The 20,663-nt window shown below is 39.5% G+C and overlaps 1 protein-coding gene across 2 annotated transcripts in view; it reads right to left on the bottom strand.

Annotated features, from left to right (window-relative positions):
* The window catches only part of SNAPC1 (small nuclear RNA activating complex polypeptide 1), a 34,856-nt gene extending 20,461 nt beyond the window's left edge, over nucleotides 1–14,395 (bottom strand). Inside the window, exons 1-5 of one of the 2 annotated variants that reach the window (XM_059373338.1) lie at nucleotides 14,203–14,395; nucleotides 11,386–11,545; nucleotides 11,098–11,238; nucleotides 10,427–10,531; nucleotides 805–963 (exon numbers count right to left, since the gene is read on the bottom strand). In XM_059373338.1, the coding sequence (XP_059229321.1) occupies nucleotides 805–963; nucleotides 10,427–10,531; nucleotides 11,098–11,238; nucleotides 11,386–11,545; nucleotides 14,203–14,330 (693 nt within the window). In that variant the 5' untranslated portion in view covers nucleotides 14,331–14,395. The remainder of the gene's footprint in view (nucleotides 1–804; nucleotides 964–10,426; nucleotides 10,532–11,097; nucleotides 11,239–11,385; nucleotides 11,546–14,202) is intronic. The other variant, XM_059373340.1, reaches the window with a different exon arrangement.
* Nucleotides 14,396–20,663: the final 6,268 nt, after the last annotated feature.

The raw sequence follows: 20,663 nt of genomic DNA, 5'->3' as shown, positions 1-20,663 counted from the left end.
AGCCACAACTCAGGCCTGGCAGTCTGCTGCCATGCAGAAAAATGGAACCAGGGTTTCCGAACCACTGAATTTTTAATAATATTTTTTAGCCTTATTTATTTATTTTAGAGAGAGAAAGGGCATGGGCATGGGAAGAAGAGCAAAGGGAGAGGGGAAGAATCTCAAGCAGATTCTGTGCTGAGCCCACAGCCCAACACAGGATTCGATCTCACAACCCTGAGATCATGACCTGAGCCAAAAATCAAGAGTTGGATGTTTAACCAACTGAGCCACCCAGGCATTCCCCCAAACCACTTACTTTTAAGAGAAGTTGGATGTCTGCAATTTTAAATGAAGCCACAAAAATTTAAATTCTAGTGATTAATTCAACATTTTAAAGCAGTGTTAGGATCAACACCGTATCAAAGAAACCACACCTGTGTGTAGGATCTGACCCAAAGACAGCCAGTGTGCAACCTCTGGAAAATGCTAAATTAAAAAGATTATAATAAATCTGTGGTATACCAAGATTATAGTTACACTGATATTATATATAATGTGCATTATTTAACACATATTATAGAATTGCTACTAATAATTGTTTAATTATATAATTACAAAACAAAATGTTTGTAAGGTTAAATAACATCACATAGCTGATAACTGGCAAAGCCAGAGCTAGAAAAATAAAGCCCTCGAAATTGTAACTCTAGAAACATATAGCCACTCAACTAAGCTGCCTCTCAATTTTATCACCTCAGTCCAGCTATTTATTAGTGTATAAAGCAAATATAATGGTGAGGTATCCAACAAGCAGTCACATACCTTTCTGTCTTTGTGCCACTGCTGATGCTCCAAAACTATGTTCTTAATATTGTCAAAAAAATCATCCTTTATCAAGCTGAAGGCTTTGTCTGGATTGGATTTATCGCCTGAAATTATATGTTTCATGTTCTGATAATGATCGTGAACATTCAGCATTTCCTAAAAGTGAAAAGATGAGTTTTTTATTTCCATTTTTGAGGAGAAACTTATAAGCAAAATCAACACAAAATGACTAAGTTAATAAGAAATAATATGGTATAGTATATTGAAAATAATATAATCATGCAACCAAAATAGCACAACTGTACTAAAGAAGAGATGATGCCATCTAGCCCAGTATAAAAGTATTAAGTGTACTTATACCATGGGAATGTTCTATAAAATGTAAAGCACTATACAAAGGTAAAGAATTAAGAAATAAAAGAAAGTGCATGGGCTTAGAACCTTATAGGCTTGGACACTCAAATCCAGTCTGTACCTTACTGTACTGCACTTTATGGAAATTACTTCTCGGAACCTCGGTTTCCTTGTTTGTTCATTTTTTTTTAAAGATTTTATTTATTTATTTGACAGAGATCACAAGTAGGCAGAGAGGCAGGCAGAGAGAGAGGGGGAAGCAGGCTCCCTGCTGAGCAGAGAGCCCGATGTGGGGCTCGATCCCAGGACTCTGGGATCATGACCTGAGCCGAAGGCAGAGGCTTAACCCGCTGAGCCACCCAGGCACCCCAGTTTCCTTGTTTTTAAGATTAGGAAAATATCACCTTCTTTATAGGGTAACTAAGATTATTAGTGAGATAACAACATAAAACATCTAACATTGTTCCTGGCACATTTTGAAAACACAACATATCATAGCCATTATTTTAACCATATAAAGACTCAGAAAAGAAATGACTGGCTCAAGGTCATATTTAAGTAACAGTTAAAATTAAAAATCAAAAGTTTCTTTTTAAAATTCCATTATAGTTAACATAGAAAGTTATATTAGTTTCAGTTGTACAATATAGTGATTCAACAAAACTAGAAGTTCTGGTCCTATTTTTTTCATTTGATTATGCCTCCTTAACCACAAAGCTAGAACTAATGAGTGACAGAATGATAACAAAAATTCAGGTGCTGATGGGCAGACTTAATAGTATTTGTGCAGAAGGAAAGTAAGGGAGTATTAAATGTAAGGATTATCAGTGAGAATGGGTGGAAGACTACACTAGGACAGGACAGAGTCAACTGAGGTATTGAGGGATAAGGATCTCAAAGCAGATCTGTGGCGAGCCAAAGACCCTAGGTAGTCAGGATAACTTCATACAGAAATTTCTAGGGATAGCCATTCCATAGCTTGGCCCTTCTGACCCTCCTCCCTAACCACCCTAAAAGGACATGCCTTTATGCATCACTTCAGCTCTAAAATCTTCCACACCTATTTGCTGACATACACAATTTTTTTAAACAGAGGAACCTTTAATTCAACACCATCAGGACCTTCAATTCATACAGAAAAAGAACTTAAAATCAAAATTAAAAAGCATGTTCAAGAAGGTATGTTGAAAAAATAAATTGGGACGCCTGGGTGGCTCAGTTGGTTAAGCAGCTGCCTTCGGCTCAGGTCATGATCCCAGCATCCTGGAATCGAGTCCCACATCGGGCTCCTTGCTCCGCAGGGAGCCTGCTTCTTCCTCTGACTCTGCCTTCCACTCTGTCTGCCTGTGCTTGCTCTCTCGCTTGCTCTCTCTCTGACAAATAAATAAATAAAATGTTTAAAAAAAAAAAAGAAAAATAAATTAACATTCCACCACCATATAAGTCCACAACCAAAAATTATAATTGGATTCAAATCGTCTTTTTCATTAAAAGAATATGGATAAGAACAATGTAATGTCTTGCTGTTCTAAAACATCCTCTGCCTCTTTAGGATTAACCTCAGTACTTCCTGGCAATCCTTTCTGCTATCCCCAAACCTTTTGTTCTTCACAGTGTTTATTCCAAACTTTCTCTATTCTCAATTCCTTGAACCCTCAATGCCATTTCTTAAAGTTCAGACTAATCAGGTCTATTTCTCTTCTTCACAACAAATCATATGAATCCATTTTCACCTCCTTTCCCCAAGTTTCAAAAGAATTATGCCTTCTCCTGCTCAAGGCTAACCTCTCCACTGGGCTTCCATCATGGACTGCCTACCTTCTTTACAGCAGGAACCTTGCATTTCCATCTTTCATACAACCTCCCCTCAGTGAATCCTCATCCTAAGCCTAAATATAAACTTGAAGTTAAACAAATAATTAAAAATTGTTTAAAACACCTATTTGGCAGGGATATTATAAGGAATAAAATAATCTATAAAAAACATCTTGTTTAGCTCCTGTACTATACTACGTAGTATGACTAGACATTTAGTAAGCAGATTCCTTCTAACACAGTAATTCTTATCTTTTGGTGAGGGGTGGGGAGGAGTGAGAGTTGGAGCATGAACACCTTTGAGAATGTGAAGGTAGTTATGGTACCTCAACCAAACCAAGCCCCCATATTTATGAGAGTTTATCATACAATGCAGGGGGAAAAGGATACATGGGCCTTCTGAACACCACCCATGGATCCCAAATTAACAATTTTTTCTTAAAAACAGCTATTTTACAGAGCATACCCAGAGTACTTTCAAAAATCAATTTGTTGGTTAAGCATCTGACTCTTAACCTCACCTCAGGTCATGATCTCACAGGTCCTGAGATTGAGCCCCACGACCCGCTCCACATTCAGTAGGCAGTCTGCTTGAGAATCGCTCTCCCTCATCCCCTCCTCCAGTCTCATACACACACTCTTTCCCTCGCTCTCAAATAAATCAATGTCTTTAAAAAAATCAATTTGCTACCTTAACTATAAACATAACAAATGAAATCTGACAGGCTAAAGCTATTAGAATATGGTAGCATCTAAAATACAGAGAAACATTTGAGCAAATTGAAAATCTGATCCCTCTTTCACTCCTGATACAAGAAAAAATTGAATACGGTTGAGGAAAAAAAAAGAAGTAACATTTGTAAAGAGTCCACTATGTGCCACATATCATCCTCAGCATTATTCAGACATAATTCAGTTTCAATTCTTACAATTGGATGAAATAAGAATGGTAATCCTAATATTAAAGAGGGGGAAACTAAGGATTAAAGATCTTAAAAAACCTGACCTAAGCTAGTACCTGGTTAGACTAACTTGCTCATGAGAATTCTCTCTCCCTTTATGTGTGTATATATTCATTCTTTTAACATGTGAATACATCATCAATTATTAGGTTGTAGTCCTGATAATGGGTATTGTTTTAAACTCAGGGCGGTGTTTTACCATGCATGTAAAACTTTATGACTCTCACTACTGATCCATGTAAAAGATTTTTTTCTTAATACTGAACAACTGAAATAAAATACCAAAATACATTAGATGGTAAAGCTACTTTAAGACTGGCCTCTTAGGGGTGCCTGGGTGGCTCAGTGGGTTAAAGCCTCTGCCTTCGGCTCAGGTCATGATCCCAGGGTTCTGGGATCGAGCCCCACATCGGGCTCTCTGCTCAGCAGGGAGCCTGCTTCCTCCTCTCTCTGCCTGCCTCTCTGCCTACTTGTGATCTCTGTCTGTCAAATAAATGAAATCTTTAAAAACAAAAAAACAAAAAAACTGGCCTCTTAGGTGGAGGAGGGAAAAGAAAGCGGAGAAGTAGGAGACCCTGTTTCAACTGGTTCCCTAAAGTGTGCTAAATATCTACCAGAACACTCTGAACACCCATAAAATCAGCCTGAGATGTAATATTATACAATTCTGGATCTCTACGGGGGGCAGAAGACATCAGTGGAAAGGGTGTACCTTGCTTAGATCGTGGTTGATATAGTCAGCTATACATCCCCTTAGCCACCTCTCACCGAAATGACGAGGAGGAGGAACACCCAACAGAGGAAAAATCCAAAGACTGTGCCCTCTTCCCTAGAACTGTTGGGCTGGATATGGACATAAACAATATGTCAGAAAGGGAATTCAGGGCAACAACTATCCAGGCAATGGCTAGGCTGGCGAAAACCAATATGAGATCCAAACTCCTCTAAATACTCTAACAGCTAGGGTAACCGAGGCAGAAGACAGAATTAGTGATTTAGAGGACAAACTGATAGAGGAAAAGATCAAGAGGCGGCCTGGAACAAACAGCTTAGAAGCCATGAAAAAAGAATTAGGGAAATAAATGACACCATGAAACATTCCAAAGTCAGAATTATTGGGATCCCTGAGGGGATGGAGAAAGAGAGAAGACTAGAAAATATCGTTGAAAAAACTCTGGATAAAAATTTCCCCAGTCTGGGAAATGGAACAAGCATTTGTGTCCTGGAGGCAGAAAAGACACCCACCAAGATCAACAAATCTAGAAAGATCTCCAGACATTCGATTGCAAAATTCATGAATCATAATTTTAGACAAGAGGTTCTAAGTGCAGCTAGGGGGAAGAGATTCCTTATGTACAGAGGAACGTCCATCAGGATACCATCAGACCTGTCCACAGAAACCTGACAAGCCAGAAAGGGCTGGCAAGACATATTCAGGGCACTAAATGAGAACATGCAGCCAAGAATACTTTATCCAGCAAGTTTGACACTCAAAATGGATGGAGAGATAAAAAGCTTCCATGACCAGCAAGGTGTAAAAGAGTATGTGACCACCAAGCCAGCACTACAAGAAATATTAAGGGGGGCTTCTATAAAATAAGAAAGAACCCAAGAGTGACATAGAACAGAAATTCACAGAGACAATCTATAGAAGCAAGGACTTCACAGGCAACATGCTGTCAATAAAAACTTATCTTTCAATAATCACTCTCAACATGAATGGCCTAAATGCTCCCATAAAATGGTACAAGGTTGCAGACTGAATAAAACGACAGGACCCGTCCATATGCTGTCTACAAGAGACACATTTGGAACCAAAAGATACATCCAGACTGAAAGTGAAGGGATGGAGAATCATCTTTCATGCCAACAGTCCTCAAAAGAAAGCTGGGGTAGCGATTCTCATATCAGATAAATCAGATTTTAAACTAAAGACTGTAGTCAGAGATACAGAAGGACACTACATCATTCGTAAAGGGTCTATCCACCAAGAAGATCTAACAATTATAAATATATATGCCCCCAATATGGGAGCAGCCAACTACATAAGCCAACTGTTAATCAAAATAAAAAGCCATATTGATATGAATACATTAATTATAGGGGATCTTAACATGCTACTCTCAGTAGCAGACAGATTATCCAAGCAGAAAATTAATAAGGAAACAAGAGCTTTGAATGACACATTGGACCAGATGGACCTCATAGATATATACAGAACTTTCCACCCTAAAACAACAGAATATTCATAATTTTCGAGTGCACATGGAACTTTCTCCAGAACAGACCACATACTGGGTCACAAATCAGGGCTCAACTGATACCAAAAGACTGAGATTATTCCCTGCATATTCTCAGACTGCAATGCTTTAAAACTGGAACTCAACCACAAGAAAAAGTTTGGAAGGAATTAAAAACTTGGAAGCTAAAGACCAACCTGCTTAAGAATGTTTGGATCAACCAGGAAATCAAAAAAGAACTTAAACAATTCATGGAAACCAATGAGAATCAAGACAGATGGGTCTAAAACCTATGGGATATGGCAAAGGGGGAAAGACATAGCTATCCAAGCCTCACTCAAAAAAAACTGAAAAATCCAGAACACACCAGCTCTCTTTACACCTTAAAGAACTGGAAAATCAACAAATTAAGCCAACCCGTGCACAAGAAGGGAAATAATCAAGATCAGAGCAGAGATCAATGAGTTACAAACTAGACATACAGTAGAACACATCAACGAAACTAAAAGCTGTTCTTTGAAAGAATCAATAAGATTGATAAACCACTGGCTAAACTAATCCAAAAGAAAAGAGAGAGGACCCAAATTAATAAAATTATGAGTGAAAGAGGACAGATCACAACTAACACCAAGGAAATAGAAACAATCATCAGAAATTACTATTCAACAGTTATATGCCAATAAGTTAAGCAACCTAGATGAAATGGATGCATTCCTGGAAGCCTATAAACTTCCAAGACTGAAACAGGAAGAAACCGACAACCTGAATATCCAGTAACAACACTGAAGCAGTGATCAAAAACCCTCCCAAAAACCAAGAGCCCAGCACCTGATGGATTCCCTGAGGAATTCTACCAAACATTCAAAGAATACCTATTCTCCTGAAGCTTTTTCAAAATAATGGAAACAGAAGGAAAATTTCCAGACTCTTTCAATGAAGCCAGCATTACCCTGATCCCCAAACCAGGCAAAGATCCCATCAAAAAGGAGAATTTCAGACCAATTTTCTTGATGAATATGGATGCCAAGATTCTCAAGATCTTAGCTAACAGGATCCAACAGTACATTATGAAGATTATCTACCATGACCAGGTGGGATTTACCTCTGGGATGCAAGGGTGGTTCAGTTTTTGGAAATCAATCAGTGAGACAGAAAAAATCAATAAGCGAAGAGAGAAGAACCACATGGTCTTCTCAATTGATGCAAAAAAAGCATTTAACCAAATACAGCATCCGTTCCTGATTAAAACTTTTCAAAGTATAGGGATAGAGGGAATATTCCTCAACTTCATAAAACCTATCTATGAAAAACCCACAGTGAAAATCATTCTCAGTGGAGAAAAGCTGACAGCCTTCCCTTTGAGATCAGGAACAGGACAAGGATGCCCACTCTCGCCACTGTTGTTCAACATAGTACTGGAAGTCCTAGCAACAGCGATCAGACAAAAAGAAATAAAAGATATTCAAATTGGCAAAGAAGAAATCAAACTCTCTCTCTTCACAGATGACATGATCCTTTATATGGCAAACCCAAAAGATTCCAACCCCAAACTACTAGAACTCATACAGCAATTCAGTGATGTGGCTGGATACAAAATCAATGCATAGAAATCAGTTGCTTTCCTACACACTAACAATGAAAACACAGAAAGGGAGATTAGAGAATCAATTCCATTTACTATAGCACCAAAAACCATAAGATACCTGGGAATAAACCTAACCAAAGGATCTGTACTCAAGGAACTACAGAACACTCATGAAAGAAATTGAAGACACAAAAAGATGGTAAGTTTTCCATGCTCATGATCAGAAGAAACATTGTTAATATGTCTACACTGCCTAGAGCAATCTATACTTTCAATGCCACCCCGATCAAAATTCCACCAGCATTTTTCAAAGTGCTAGGACAATCCTGAAATTTGTATGGAACTAGAAAAGACCCCAAATTGCTAATGAAATGTTGAAAAAGAAAAAACTGGGGGCATCACGTTTCCTGATTTCAAGCTTTACTGCAAAGCTGTGATCACCAAGACAGCATGGTACTGGCACAAACACACACACACAGACCGGTGGAACAGAACAGAGAGCCCACACATGGACCTGCAACTGTGTGGTCAAATAATCTTCAACAAAGCAGGAAAAAATAAAAGACAGTCTCTTCAAAAAATGGTGCTGGGAAAATTGGACAGCTATGTTTAGAAGAATTAATCCTGACCATTTTCTTATACCACACACAAAGAGAAACTCAAAACAGAAAAAGACTTCAACATGAAGCAGAAATCTATCAAAATCCTAGAGGCGAACATAGGCAGTAACCTCTTCAACATTGGCCACAGCAACTTCTTTCAAGACATGTCTCCAAAAGCAAAAGAAACAAAGGCAAAAATGAACCTTTGGGACTTCATCAAGATCAAAAGCTTCTGCACAGCAAAGGAAACAGTCAACAAAACAAAGGGGCAACCCACAGAATGGGAGAAGATATTTGCAAAGGATACCACAGACAAAGGGCTGATATCCAAGATCTGTAAAGAACTCCTCAAACTCAAGACTCAAAAAATAGATTACCACGTCAGAAAATGGGCAGAAGACATGAGCAGGCACTACTCCAAAGAAGACATACAAATGGCTAACAGACACATAAAAAAATGCTCATCATCATTAGCCATCAGGGAAATTCAAATCAAAACCACATTGAGATACCACCTTACACCAGTTAGAATGGCCAAAATTAACAAGACAGGAAACAACAAGTGTTGGAGAAGATGTGGAGAAAGGGGAACCCTTTTACACTGTTGGTGGGAATGCAAGTCGGTGCAGCCACTTTGGAAAACAGTCTTGAGATTCTTTAAGAAATTAAAAATAGAGGTACCCTATAACGCTGCAATTGCACTACTAGGTATTTACCCCAAAGATACAGATGTAGTGAAAAGATAGGCTATCTATAGCCCAATGTTCCTAGCAACAATGGCCACAATTGCTAAATTGTGGAAAGAGGCAAGATGCCCTTCAACAGACAAATGGATAAAGAAGATATGGTCCATATATACAGTGGAATATTATGCCTCCATCAGAAAAGATGAATACCAACTTTTGTATCAACATGGACGGGACTGGAGGAGATTATGTTGAGTGAAATAAGTCAAGCAGAGAGAGTTAATTATTGTATGGTTGCACTTACTTGTGGAGCATAAGGAATAACATGGGGGACATTAGTAGGAATGGAAAAGTGAATTGGGGGAAATTAGAAGGGAAGACGAACCATGATAGACTGTGCACTCTGACAAACAAACTGAGGGTTTTGTTTTGTTTTTTAAAAGATTTTATTTATTTATTTGACAGAGAGAGGTCACAAGTAGGCAGAGAGGCAGGCAGAGAGAGAGAGAGGAGGAAGCAGGCTCCCTGCTGAGCAGAGAGCCCGATGCGGGACTCAATCCCAGGACCCTGAGATCATGACCTGAGCTGAAGGCAGCGGCTTAACCCACCGAGCCACCCAGGCGCCCCAAACTGAGGGTTTTGGAGGGAGGGGGGTGCAGGGTTAGATGAGCCTGGTGGTGGGTATTAAGGAGGGCATGTATTGCATGGCACACTGGGTATGGTGCACAAAAAATGAATCTTGGAACACTGAAAAAATAAAAAAATAAAAAAAAGAGTGTACCTCTTATCCATAATTCTTGATTTCAAATTTTTATCAGAATAGCCTCATTGTTATTCAGTAAGTTTTTAAATAAACATGTAAAAGGGAACTTAGGAAATGAACACATTTTATTTTTTTAAAGATTTTATTTATTTGACAGACAGAGATCACAAGTAGGCAGAGAGGCAGGCAGAGAGAGGAGGAAGCAGGCTCCCCACTGAGCAGAGAGCCCCATGTGGGGCCTGATCCCGGGGCCCTGGGATCATGACCTAATGCAGAGGCTTTAACCCACTGAGCTACCCAGGTGCCCTAAATTTTTGTTTTATGACCTATCTAAAGTCAAATACAAATGGTGGTTTCAGTATTTGAATCTAAATACCCAAGTTCAAATACAGTCTTCTACATCTTTTTGCTTCTGAGTTTCCAGATTTATTCCATAAATTTTCATATATTAGGGTGTATTATTTCTGTTACTTTGGAGAAAAAATAAGCATTCTATCAACAGTTAAATTCATTAGAAACAACTTCAGTACCCCATAGATGAAGGTATAACTTCAATATATAGTTAATAATAACAATTTTTTTTAATTTCAAGGGCAGAAAAAACAAATTTACCTCTAATACATCCGAAGTGATAAGTTTCATTACACGATCATTTGGGTCCTTAAATTCTTCTGTAACTTCAGCTCGCTGAATTTTCTTCTTCATCCTATATGATAGCTAGATGATAATGAATGTCTTTTAAAGGATATTTTTTAGATAATCCATTTCCCAAAGACTACTAAAATTTTAAAATAACCTTTAAGATGCCATGCCATATGCTTCTAACTTTAGATGATATTCAGACGCGTTACATGATTTGCCAGCTGATGTCAGAACCAGAATTAGGACTTAATGCTCTTTCAATCTAGTGTCTCATCAGTCATTAAGACTGAAGAAATAAATTTTATTAGTGGAGGTTTCAACTTTTCACCAACTGACATTAAAATTCCTTGGTCCTCTTTCAGTAACCTAGTGTCTGAAAAGGGAAATAAGCAAATGGCAGATGCCTAATCTAATTTCTTCTAACAATTTAATAGACGGCATTTAGAAACACTGCATTTAAAAGCAAAGACTAAATTGTTTGCAAAAGAAAGGTAATTAGCATTTTCTCCTATTTTAAGAAACCTTTCCAGAAGTATGAGAAATTACATGGTATCTTTTCCACTTCATGGAGATTGAGGTGCTTTATGAACAATAAAGCATTAGTTCTCATTTTGAAAAATGATCTATTTTAGACAACATACCAATTTGGGCATAGCTGTAAAGTGAAATGCTTTGTCTAGTCGTAGTTTCCTAAAAATATATGCTGCATCAAAATGTTGTGCATTTATCAAATCTTGCTGAAATTTTAAAACTTCATCCCAATCCTTCAGGGCAACTCTAATCTACAAACAAAAGTTAAAAAGTTGTTACTAAAGGTAAATCTTCACAAATGTATTATATTTTTGAAACACTGGCATTCCTATTAAAATCAGTTTGTTGTAAAAATCTTGTACCTATTTCCTATGTTGCTGAGGGAAAACAAGTATTACCTTTTGCTTTGGTTGACACAGTTGGGTGTTATATAATCCGTATAGCAGATACAAAGCACCAACTCTGATCTGGAAGGTGTATGGAGGTAAAAAATATTGCCAAGCCAAAGCTATTGCTTCTTTTGTAAACTTGTTCTTTTCTAAATTTCTCATTCTACCACTAGGAAACAAAGAGAAAATATATTAGGACTCTCAGTAAACAAGTAATGAACAAAAATTAGAAGATGTATATTCTAGCAGCTGCTAGAAACTGAAGAGGCAGTCCACATCTGATCCTTTCATGATCAAGCATGACCTAATTTTCCACTGTGCTTCTTACCCTGAGGCACAGGCATATAGTAGGTAAACATAGTGCTCTTTCTAAAGCATCAAATTTACTTGTTGAATTGGCGAGCAAAAAGGGAGAGGTTACAAATTATTCCCAGGTAAAAATTTTAAACATTTAAAATATTAAAGGGACACCTGGGTGGCTCAGTCGGTTAAGCCACTGCCTTCGGCTCAGGTCATGATCCCGAGGTCCTGGGATCGAGTCCCGCATGGGGATCCTTGTCCAGCAGGGAGCCTGCTTCTCTCTCTGCCTCTGCCTGTGACTCTGCCTGCTCTCTCTCTGACAATAAATAAATAAGAAATCTTTAAAAAAAATTTTTTTAAATATTAAAATAATCATGGTTATATTACAGAATAAAATACAAAAATCAAACGCATTTTACGTAGAATGGAGATTTCCTCAATACTCTCAGGGATTCACCGTACCCCTCATTTGTCTTTGAGACATCTAGGTGAAAAAGTTAGAGAACCACAACACAACCTAACCCATGACTTCCTCTCAATTCTGCAGGGTAAAGCTCACCAAAGTAAAGAGGGTGCAGAGCAGGAAAGCAACTGCTCTATACTCCCAAAGCCTACACACTTCAAATAATAAATATACTAAAAGAATGCAAAATACCTACTGTTGTATTAGCAACCAAAGCAATTTCTAAAGAAGTAACATCATTCTTCAAGTCGTCCTCACTTTTTTTCTCATTTTAGTTTTTCTTCATTAGCTAAATATTGAGGTAACCCCAGCAAAATTTTCCTTAACTGCCACTTCTCAGGAGAGATGCACTGAAAGACCACAGGTTTTGGATGCAGACAGACATACAGTTCTCATTATCTGCTCTACCACCTACTAGTGGTTTGATCGTGGAGATTACTTAACCTCAAGCCTCAATGTCCCCTTTTAAAAAACAAAGATAATTATATACTTGCTTTTCAGAGTTCTTCTATGGATTAAATACATTAAGCTATAAACACATCACATTTAGTAGCCATTAAAAAATGAGTTCCTGGGGTGCCTGGGTGGCTCAGTTGGTTAAGCCACTGCCTTCAGCTCAGGTCATGATCCCAAGGTCCTGGGATGGAGCCCCACATCCAGCTCCCTGCTCTGCAGGAAAACCTGCTTCTCTCTCTCCCTCTGCCTGGCGCACCCCTGCTTGTGCTCTCTCTCTCTCTCTCTCTGTCAAATAAATAAAATCTTCAAAAAAACAAAATTAGTTCCTTTACTTTCATTAACTGTACAACAAATAGCTCTCTATCTTCAAACCATGCAATGTACAAACTATGTAAGTAATTATTATATTACGACAAAAAAGAGAACTTTTACTTTTTATTCAGGAAAACACAGAGCTTGAATCACAAGAATTCAGTCCAATTATTTGAATCCAATTATTTAGAATCCAATTATTTAGCTTTTTCACTATTATGTATGTTATGCCAACGGATACTAAATTCATCCAGTCACTGTCCTCAGAGCTCTCTCCAGCTGAGGGAAAAATTTAAAGCAATAATAATAATGATGATGAATAGTTACAGAGTCCTTGAGCACTTAACATATATTAGCTCATTTAACCCTCAGAACTACAATGGGAAGTATTATCACTGTCTCCATTCTATAGATACAGAAGCTCAGGCAAACTTCCCCCCAAAGTCAGGTTACTCTGGGGACTCACTCCAAATCAGGCAGTGGGGCTCAGGAGCCACTCTACTACACTTCACAATACCCTGTGGTAAAAGCCCACAGATAAAGTAAGAAGAGTGCTCTAGGAAAAACAGAGTCTGAACGCCTTACTTTAGGAGGGCAAAGGAAGGCTTCCCTAAAGAAATGTCATTTGAGCTTAAAACCGAGTGAAGTCGAAGGTGACCTGGCAGAAGAAAGAGCTGGGGGAAAGCTCCGGGCTTTTGAAACGCCTGAAGAGGGCCACAGGCAGAATGGAGCAAGTGAGGGCATGGAGGGGAACGGCAGATCAAGTCGCTGAGATGGGCTGAGGCCGGTCACGGAGGGTCTTGCCAGGCATATTAGGGAATTGGGGAATTAGGGAAGTTGAGCTTTATCCTAAGGGCAGTGGAAACCACTGGAGTGGTAAGCAAGGGAGTGACAGGATCAAAATTTGCACTTTAGAAAGGCAACTTTGGTGGTCCTATAAAAAATGAATTCCTCCGTGCAGGCGTTTGTCCTTGTCTAGGTGTTCGTTTTGTTTTCAAACACGAGGTTCTAAGAGAACACCACTGCAGGGAGGGTAAGCCGGTACCAGGCAGAGGGCCCAGAGAGGGGGGCTGAGAAGGACGGCCGGGCAGAAATAACACTGAGGAGGATGCCGCAAAAGGATGCAGCCGCAAGGAAGGAGGCCCGGCAGAGCTGGGGGCAGCTTTCTGAGACCGCCGCCTTTCTCAGCCCTTCCCAGGTGCTGCGAGGCGTTGGAGAAGTGAGCAGCTTCCTACGACCCTCCCCCCACGCCCCCCCGACCAGAGAGAGGCGGGCAGCCGAGTAGAAACACCCACCAGAAGATGGTCCCGAACTTCATACTCCTCCAGAGCTCCGTGAAGTCCTCGAAGCGCACACTGTCCGTCTCCTGGAAGCGGCTGAGCAGCGCCTCGCAGTCAGTCTGCAGGCCTGGAGGAGTCCCCATGCCTGCGAAGCCCAGACACCACACGCGGACCAGCCCGCCGCTGTCGCCGAGGAAACCGGGACCGGACGTTCCGCCTCGAAAAGTGACGCACTTACGCTCCGTGACGTATTATCCGGGCCCGTTAGCTCCGCCTCCAGCCGGACTCGTGCGAACCGTGGTATTGTTTACTGCGCATGAGTGAATGCCAGTTCATTTTACCTCCTCAGCTCTCCTTAACAGAGGGATCTAAGGTCAGTTCTTTAAATTTCACTGAAGAGGTTTGTATGTCAAGTGTCCTGTGAGCCCAAGAAGTATTTTAGGAGTGTATTAGGCTGGCTTGTGTAAATTGGCTTTACCCTTACTGTCACTTTCCTTTAAAGTGACCCGAGTGTGACAAGTCAACTCTGTAGCCAGGGAAGAACAGTTCCCCCTCCTCACCTACCTCCTCTTGGAAACAGGAGCTAAAGACGGTTTACTAGGAAAAGGACTGGGCTCATAATGTCACAGTCTACAACCACAATATATAGTGTCTAATGTATGTCTCTCATTTTAACCGTAGCAGTCTTCTGCAACTACAAGTTGAGAAACTTGAGAACATCTCCCTGCCGCCACCCATCCCCTATATTCATAATAATCTAACACAGTACTTAGCTGAAAGCATTTATTTGTATTTATCGATTATTTGGCTTAATTGGTTCTCTGTACACTCCATCTCCTAGCTTTTTCCTGGAGCTAGATAGGGAGCTGTATTTTGTACTTTTCACCATTTTCAGGGTGCAAAGCATCCTGTATTTATTCTTTAGGAGAGGTATCTCAATATAATAGAAAGCATTAGACTATGTGTCTGTAGATCTGTTCAACTCACTTAAGTTTCCTGATTGTCGATCTATCTTTTAAATTTTATGTAATATTTTATGTATACAGAAAACCTTATGTAACATATCTGAGATAAGAAGCATAGCAATGAAACGAATATTTGTGTACCTCTACCTGTGTAGGACAGGAACACTACCAACTCTGTCACATTAATCTGTGACCGCTTCCTCTAACCTAGTCCCCTGCTCTACCACTTCCTTAGTAACAACTACCTTGTTTTGCTTCTCGTTCTCTTGTATATACAAGATACAAATTGTATATACAAGATATGTAAATATACAAATAAGACGAGCCATATACAAAAGTGTTCACAGGAGCGCATATATATGTATATATATATGTATATATGTATATATGTATATATATGCATATATGCGCTTCTGTGAACACTTTTGTACACACCATATATATGGTATATACTTTATGACATGTGTATGGATCTCAAAACAATATATTGTCTAGTTGTGGTTAGTTTTGAGTCTTATGAAAGTGGTATTGCAATTTTTTTTAAGTAAGTTCTATGCCCAACTTGGAGCTTGAACTCATGGCCCAGAGATCAAGAATGGCATGCTTTACCAACTGAGCCAGCTGGGTACAACTCCCCTTCTTTTACATTTTTACTTTACCTTTTTTTTTTAAAATTTCTAACATAAGGTCTTTGAATTAATTTTGACCTTAAATAATGTCCCTATGATTTATGCATAGCTGTAGTTCATTCATTTTCACTGCTGCCTAATGTTCTGTTGTGTGAATATATAGTTTACCCATTATTTCCTCCATACAAATTTAGGTGGGTTCTAGGTTTTATATTTATAAACAGTATGCTACTGTAAACACTTTTGTACATGGCTCCTCTTATTTGTAGGATTTCCAGATAAAGTAGATGAGGCCAAATTAAACTTGAATTTCAGAAAAATTTTTAAAATTACTCATTGTTTATCTTAAACACAGTTTAAGTGTATTTTAAAGGATGTCCTTTATTCTTGTTTGCCAAAGTTGGCAATTCTACTTACATGTTACAGCGGTACATCGTAGAGTAGAATTGTTAGATGATAATGGGTACAAATGAAAAACTTTAAAAGATAATGTCAAATTTTTTTTCTAGCATGGTTGAACTAATTTTCACTTCACTATCAGTGTATGGCAGTTCCAAATTCAGCCATATCATATCAGAAATTCGATATCTAATCGTGGTCTTAACATAGTTGTGCATCTTCTTAAATTCCATTTTTTTTCCTATTTCCTCTACTGTGAAATGCCTGTTCATATATTTTACCCATGTTTCAGTTGGGTTGTTCACCTTTTTCGTATTGATTGGTAGCATCACCTTATATCTGAATACAAAATTGGTGTATGTTATATGTATTATAAATACCTTTCCCCAGTCTGATTTATTTTTGTTTACTTTATGGTGATTTTTGATGTACAGAGACCCTTATTTCTAGTGTAGTCAATTTTTAAAATATTTTCCAGTAAGGGTTTTTGTCTATAAATATGTTCCCTATATTTCATTATTAGCTAAGCTAATGCCAGTACTGTGACTTAATAAACTTAAATGATCGGTAGCTTAACACGAAAGAATTTTTTACTTTTCACGTTAGGTTCAATTGATGGCCAGATGGGGCGGAAAGTGTTCTGCTCTGAGAAGTCATCCAGGGACCCAGACTGATAAAGCCTCTGTGGTCTTCAGCCATTGATTTTTATTTTTTTAATTTTTTAAAAAGATTTTATTTATTTATTTGACAGACAGAGATCACAAGCAGGCAGAGAGACAGGCAGAGAGAGGAGGAAGCAGGCTCGCCGCTGAGCAGAGAGCCTGATGCGGGGCTCGATCCCAGGACCCTGAGACGAAGGCAGTGGCTTAACCCACTGAGCCACCCAGGCGCCCCCAGCCATTGATTTTTAAAGCCACCCTGAACATAGGGGAAGAAAGAATGCAAAATATTGCATGAGAGATTGTTATGAGCCACGTCAAAAGTGGTGTACACTTAGTGGGTAGTCTGCTAACCTCTGCTGGTCCACGAACTATTTATTGCCTTCCCATTACTCAGTAGTACAAAAATTAAGAATAAGTACTTGTAAACTTTTAACAGCAATCTGGCAATGTAATTTTATGTCTGTTAAATCTAATAATAAAAAACGGGCTTGGATTTGGTCTGACTTTTTAAAATATCAATTTTCTGGTAATTTATTTGTTTTCGTTTACAGAAGTATTGATCCATAATAAATTGGAGACAAATTGTCCATTACCACAGACAGTTCAAGAAGCACTGGTGTGCACTATTTCAGTCCATATCCTATTATCCAAAAGTCTCTCACATAGTCCTCCCCCGAGGCAAAGAGACCTGGGAAATGTCCCTAACTGGGCAACCTCTTCCCCACAACAACTCCTATCTATGGAAGAGGTGCATAATCTTTGTTGAACTGCCAACATTGTTGCTACAAATTTATTCCAAAAGTCCAAAAGTATTGCCTTTCACTTTGGATTCACTGTATCTATCTAAAAATTATTTCTATGTGTGGTATGAGTTAAGGAACCAATTTCACTTTTTTGCATATATATAGCCATATATATATATATGTATATGTATTTTCCAAATGTGTAATTTTCTAGCACCTTCGATTGAATAGTCCATCCTTTCCCTAATGATCTAAAAAGTCACTTTTGGGGCACCTGAGTGGCTCTGGGTTAAGCCTCTGCCTTGCGCTCAGGTCATGATCCCAGGGTCCTGGGATCTAGCCCTGCATCTGGTTCTCTGCTCAGCAGGGAGCCTGCTCCCCTCCCCCTCTCTCTGCCTGCCTCTCTGCCTATTTGTGATCTCTGTCAAATAAATAAATAAATTTTTAAAGAATAAAAAATAAAAAGTCACTTCTGTGCCATATCAAATGTGCGGGCCTAATTTAAGCCAATACACAATTGTATAGCTCTGTACCTGTTAAAATAGAAAATATTTACTGCTAGTATATAAAATTTATTGTAGCGATTCTGAATACTGATTGCTCCCCCTTTCCCATGGGGCTGGTTGGTTTTTTTTTTGTTTCCTTGTTTATTTGTTTAGTGACCTGACTGGACTATTTTAGTGAGGTCCATTTCACCAAAGAGGTGAAGACTCTTTAAGTAGCTACTCAGAGGGTACATCCCAGGTAACTTTGCACACAGTTACCTAGGATGAGAGTGGTTTTAGCAAGGCTTTCTTTGGCTGTCTCTTTTCCACATCTCTCCATTAAAGAGCCTGACTTTGTTGTTATTACATCCAGCTATTGGGCTCGTAACTACCTGTTGTTGCTCTTGACAGTATCCTGGGGACACAAGATAATCCAATTACATTTCAGCTCCTTTGCAGAGATAGGCTTTGAGGCTTGCTCAGATCTCAAGAGGGCTTCTCCTAGTTGTCTCTTTCCTTGGCTTCCCCCCACAGGTCCCCCCCACCCCAACCCTGCCAAACTCATTGGTCTGCAGTTTAACTTCTTGCTGCCATGGAGCTACCAGCCTCCTCTTAATTACTTATCATGAGAACATCCATTGTTTTCAAGAGCACCTTTGGGTTTGAATCTTCTCACACTCTTCCAAATAAAATCCATTCTTGTGGGGAGAGCGTCAGAGTTCTCTGTTCTAATGGACTTTCTCTCCCCCTGGGAGAAATTTCTGAGCGACTGCTGTGGAGTTGGGGATGGAGACAGGGGCCCACTTCTCTCAGAATGATACCTCTGCTATAGGAGCAGAGTCGTGGGTGGGGGGTGTGGGGTGGCTATAGTCTCTTCCTTCTCAAGCTGCCTCTGCTGGCATGGAACTCCCAGCTTACATGAGAGTGGGGATGAAAGCCACTGGGATCTGAGCACTCTTGGCCTGCTGCACCTGGGATAGAGCCTGTCCTATGAATAGTCTCTGAAAGGAAGAAAGGAGTTCCCAATGTCTCCAGTCTTCAGGCTGTACTTACCTGGAATTTAGCCTTTGCAACATGAAGTTAAAGAGAATAAGAAGTGCTGGCAGCCTGGCCCTCCCAGAGAGGTACCATAGCCTTTTATTGGGCCACACCTACCTGGAGTTGAGCTTTTGTCATACTGAGCAGGGTAGGGGAGGCAGCAAGTTATGGCGCAGGTGGTGTCACTAACTCTTGTTATTCTTACCAAGATTTAGTATACTTTCTTAAATAAAATTTTCTTCATCTGTTGTATTCTCTTCAGCCAATTTCAAGAAACTTTAAATGGGATATATATATTTTTTTAATTCTTGCCAACTGTAGTTGTTTCACTGGGGAGCAAGTCCATGGAGCTCCTCATAGTGCCATTTTTCTGGACATGCTTTTAAAGGCACAACTCCCCCCTCCAATGATTGATCAGTGTGGTGGCGTAAAGGCCCCAGCCCTCTCTGTAACTTGGGACAACTCTCAAGGACCATCCCAGGTCCAGAGCTCCGCACATGGCTGCTGAAGACATTTTTTGGGACTGCATCTCAGCTCTGTTTCTCACTCACTTTTGCTTTTTTGCTTTCTCATGTTGTCCCTTAACACACTAATACATGACCTGCAGTCTCCATCTCAGGTCTACTTCCCAGGGAACCCAACAGCAGATACTTGGGCATCATTATACTATTCTCTTTACTTTTGTACATGTTCAAAGTTTCCATAGTGGAAATTTAAAGAAAGAAAAGAACTGAGTCAGACTGGATGTGTGGATAAGGTTGGAAGTGACAAGTGACCTCTAGGGATTGGTTTGGGACACTGAGCGGGGAATTAAGGAGGAGGAGGCATTTGGAGAACATATGATGAATCATTTGGAGCACAGTTTTTCAGAGGCCAAATTTGAGGTTCCTTTGGGGAGCAGTATAGTCTGGATACAGATTATCAAGCTAGAAACAATTCATGGAAAGAAAAGGTAATGGTGGCCCAGAACACATTAAATGGCCAGTAAACATTCTATTTAGTTTTCAATCATGTTTTGCTCAGTAAACAGCTGACTGTGTGAGTAGCTCATACAGGGGGCTGTTGATGGTAGGCACCACATTCTGGAATATTTGTATCACCTACAGTTCTTAGAATAACATTGTCCTGGTCTGTTCAAGCTTCTTTAAGAAAAAAAGCATAAACTGGGGAGCTTATAAATAACAAACCTTTACTCCTCACAGTTCTGGAGGCCGGTGAGAACCCTGTTACAGTTGAAGATCACTGACTTTTCACTGAATCCTCACATGGCCAAAGGAAGCAAAGGAGCTCTCAGGAGAAGTTGTGAACATTCCTATGCTGAAATCTAACCTCCAAGATGATGGTGTTAGGAAGTGGGGCCTTTGGGCAGTGATTAAATCATGAGGATGGGGAGAGAGAGAAACATCTGTTTTATAAGGGCACAAATCTCTTTCATGAAGCTCTACACTCATGATCTAAACACTGCCCAAAGGCCCTACTTCCTAACAGTATTATCTTGTAGGTTAGGTTTCAACATATGACTGTTGAGAGGAAGCAAACATTCTAAACAGCAAAC

This window comes from Mustela nigripes, chromosome 13, assembly GCF_022355385.1.
Source record: "Mustela nigripes isolate SB6536 chromosome 13, MUSNIG.SB6536, whole genome shotgun sequence".
In the NCBI taxonomy this organism is placed as follows: domain Eukaryota; kingdom Metazoa; phylum Chordata; class Mammalia; order Carnivora; family Mustelidae; genus Mustela; species Mustela nigripes.
The sequence above is the reverse complement of the archived record's forward strand: the minus strand, read 5'-3'. Positions and strand labels throughout refer to the sequence as shown.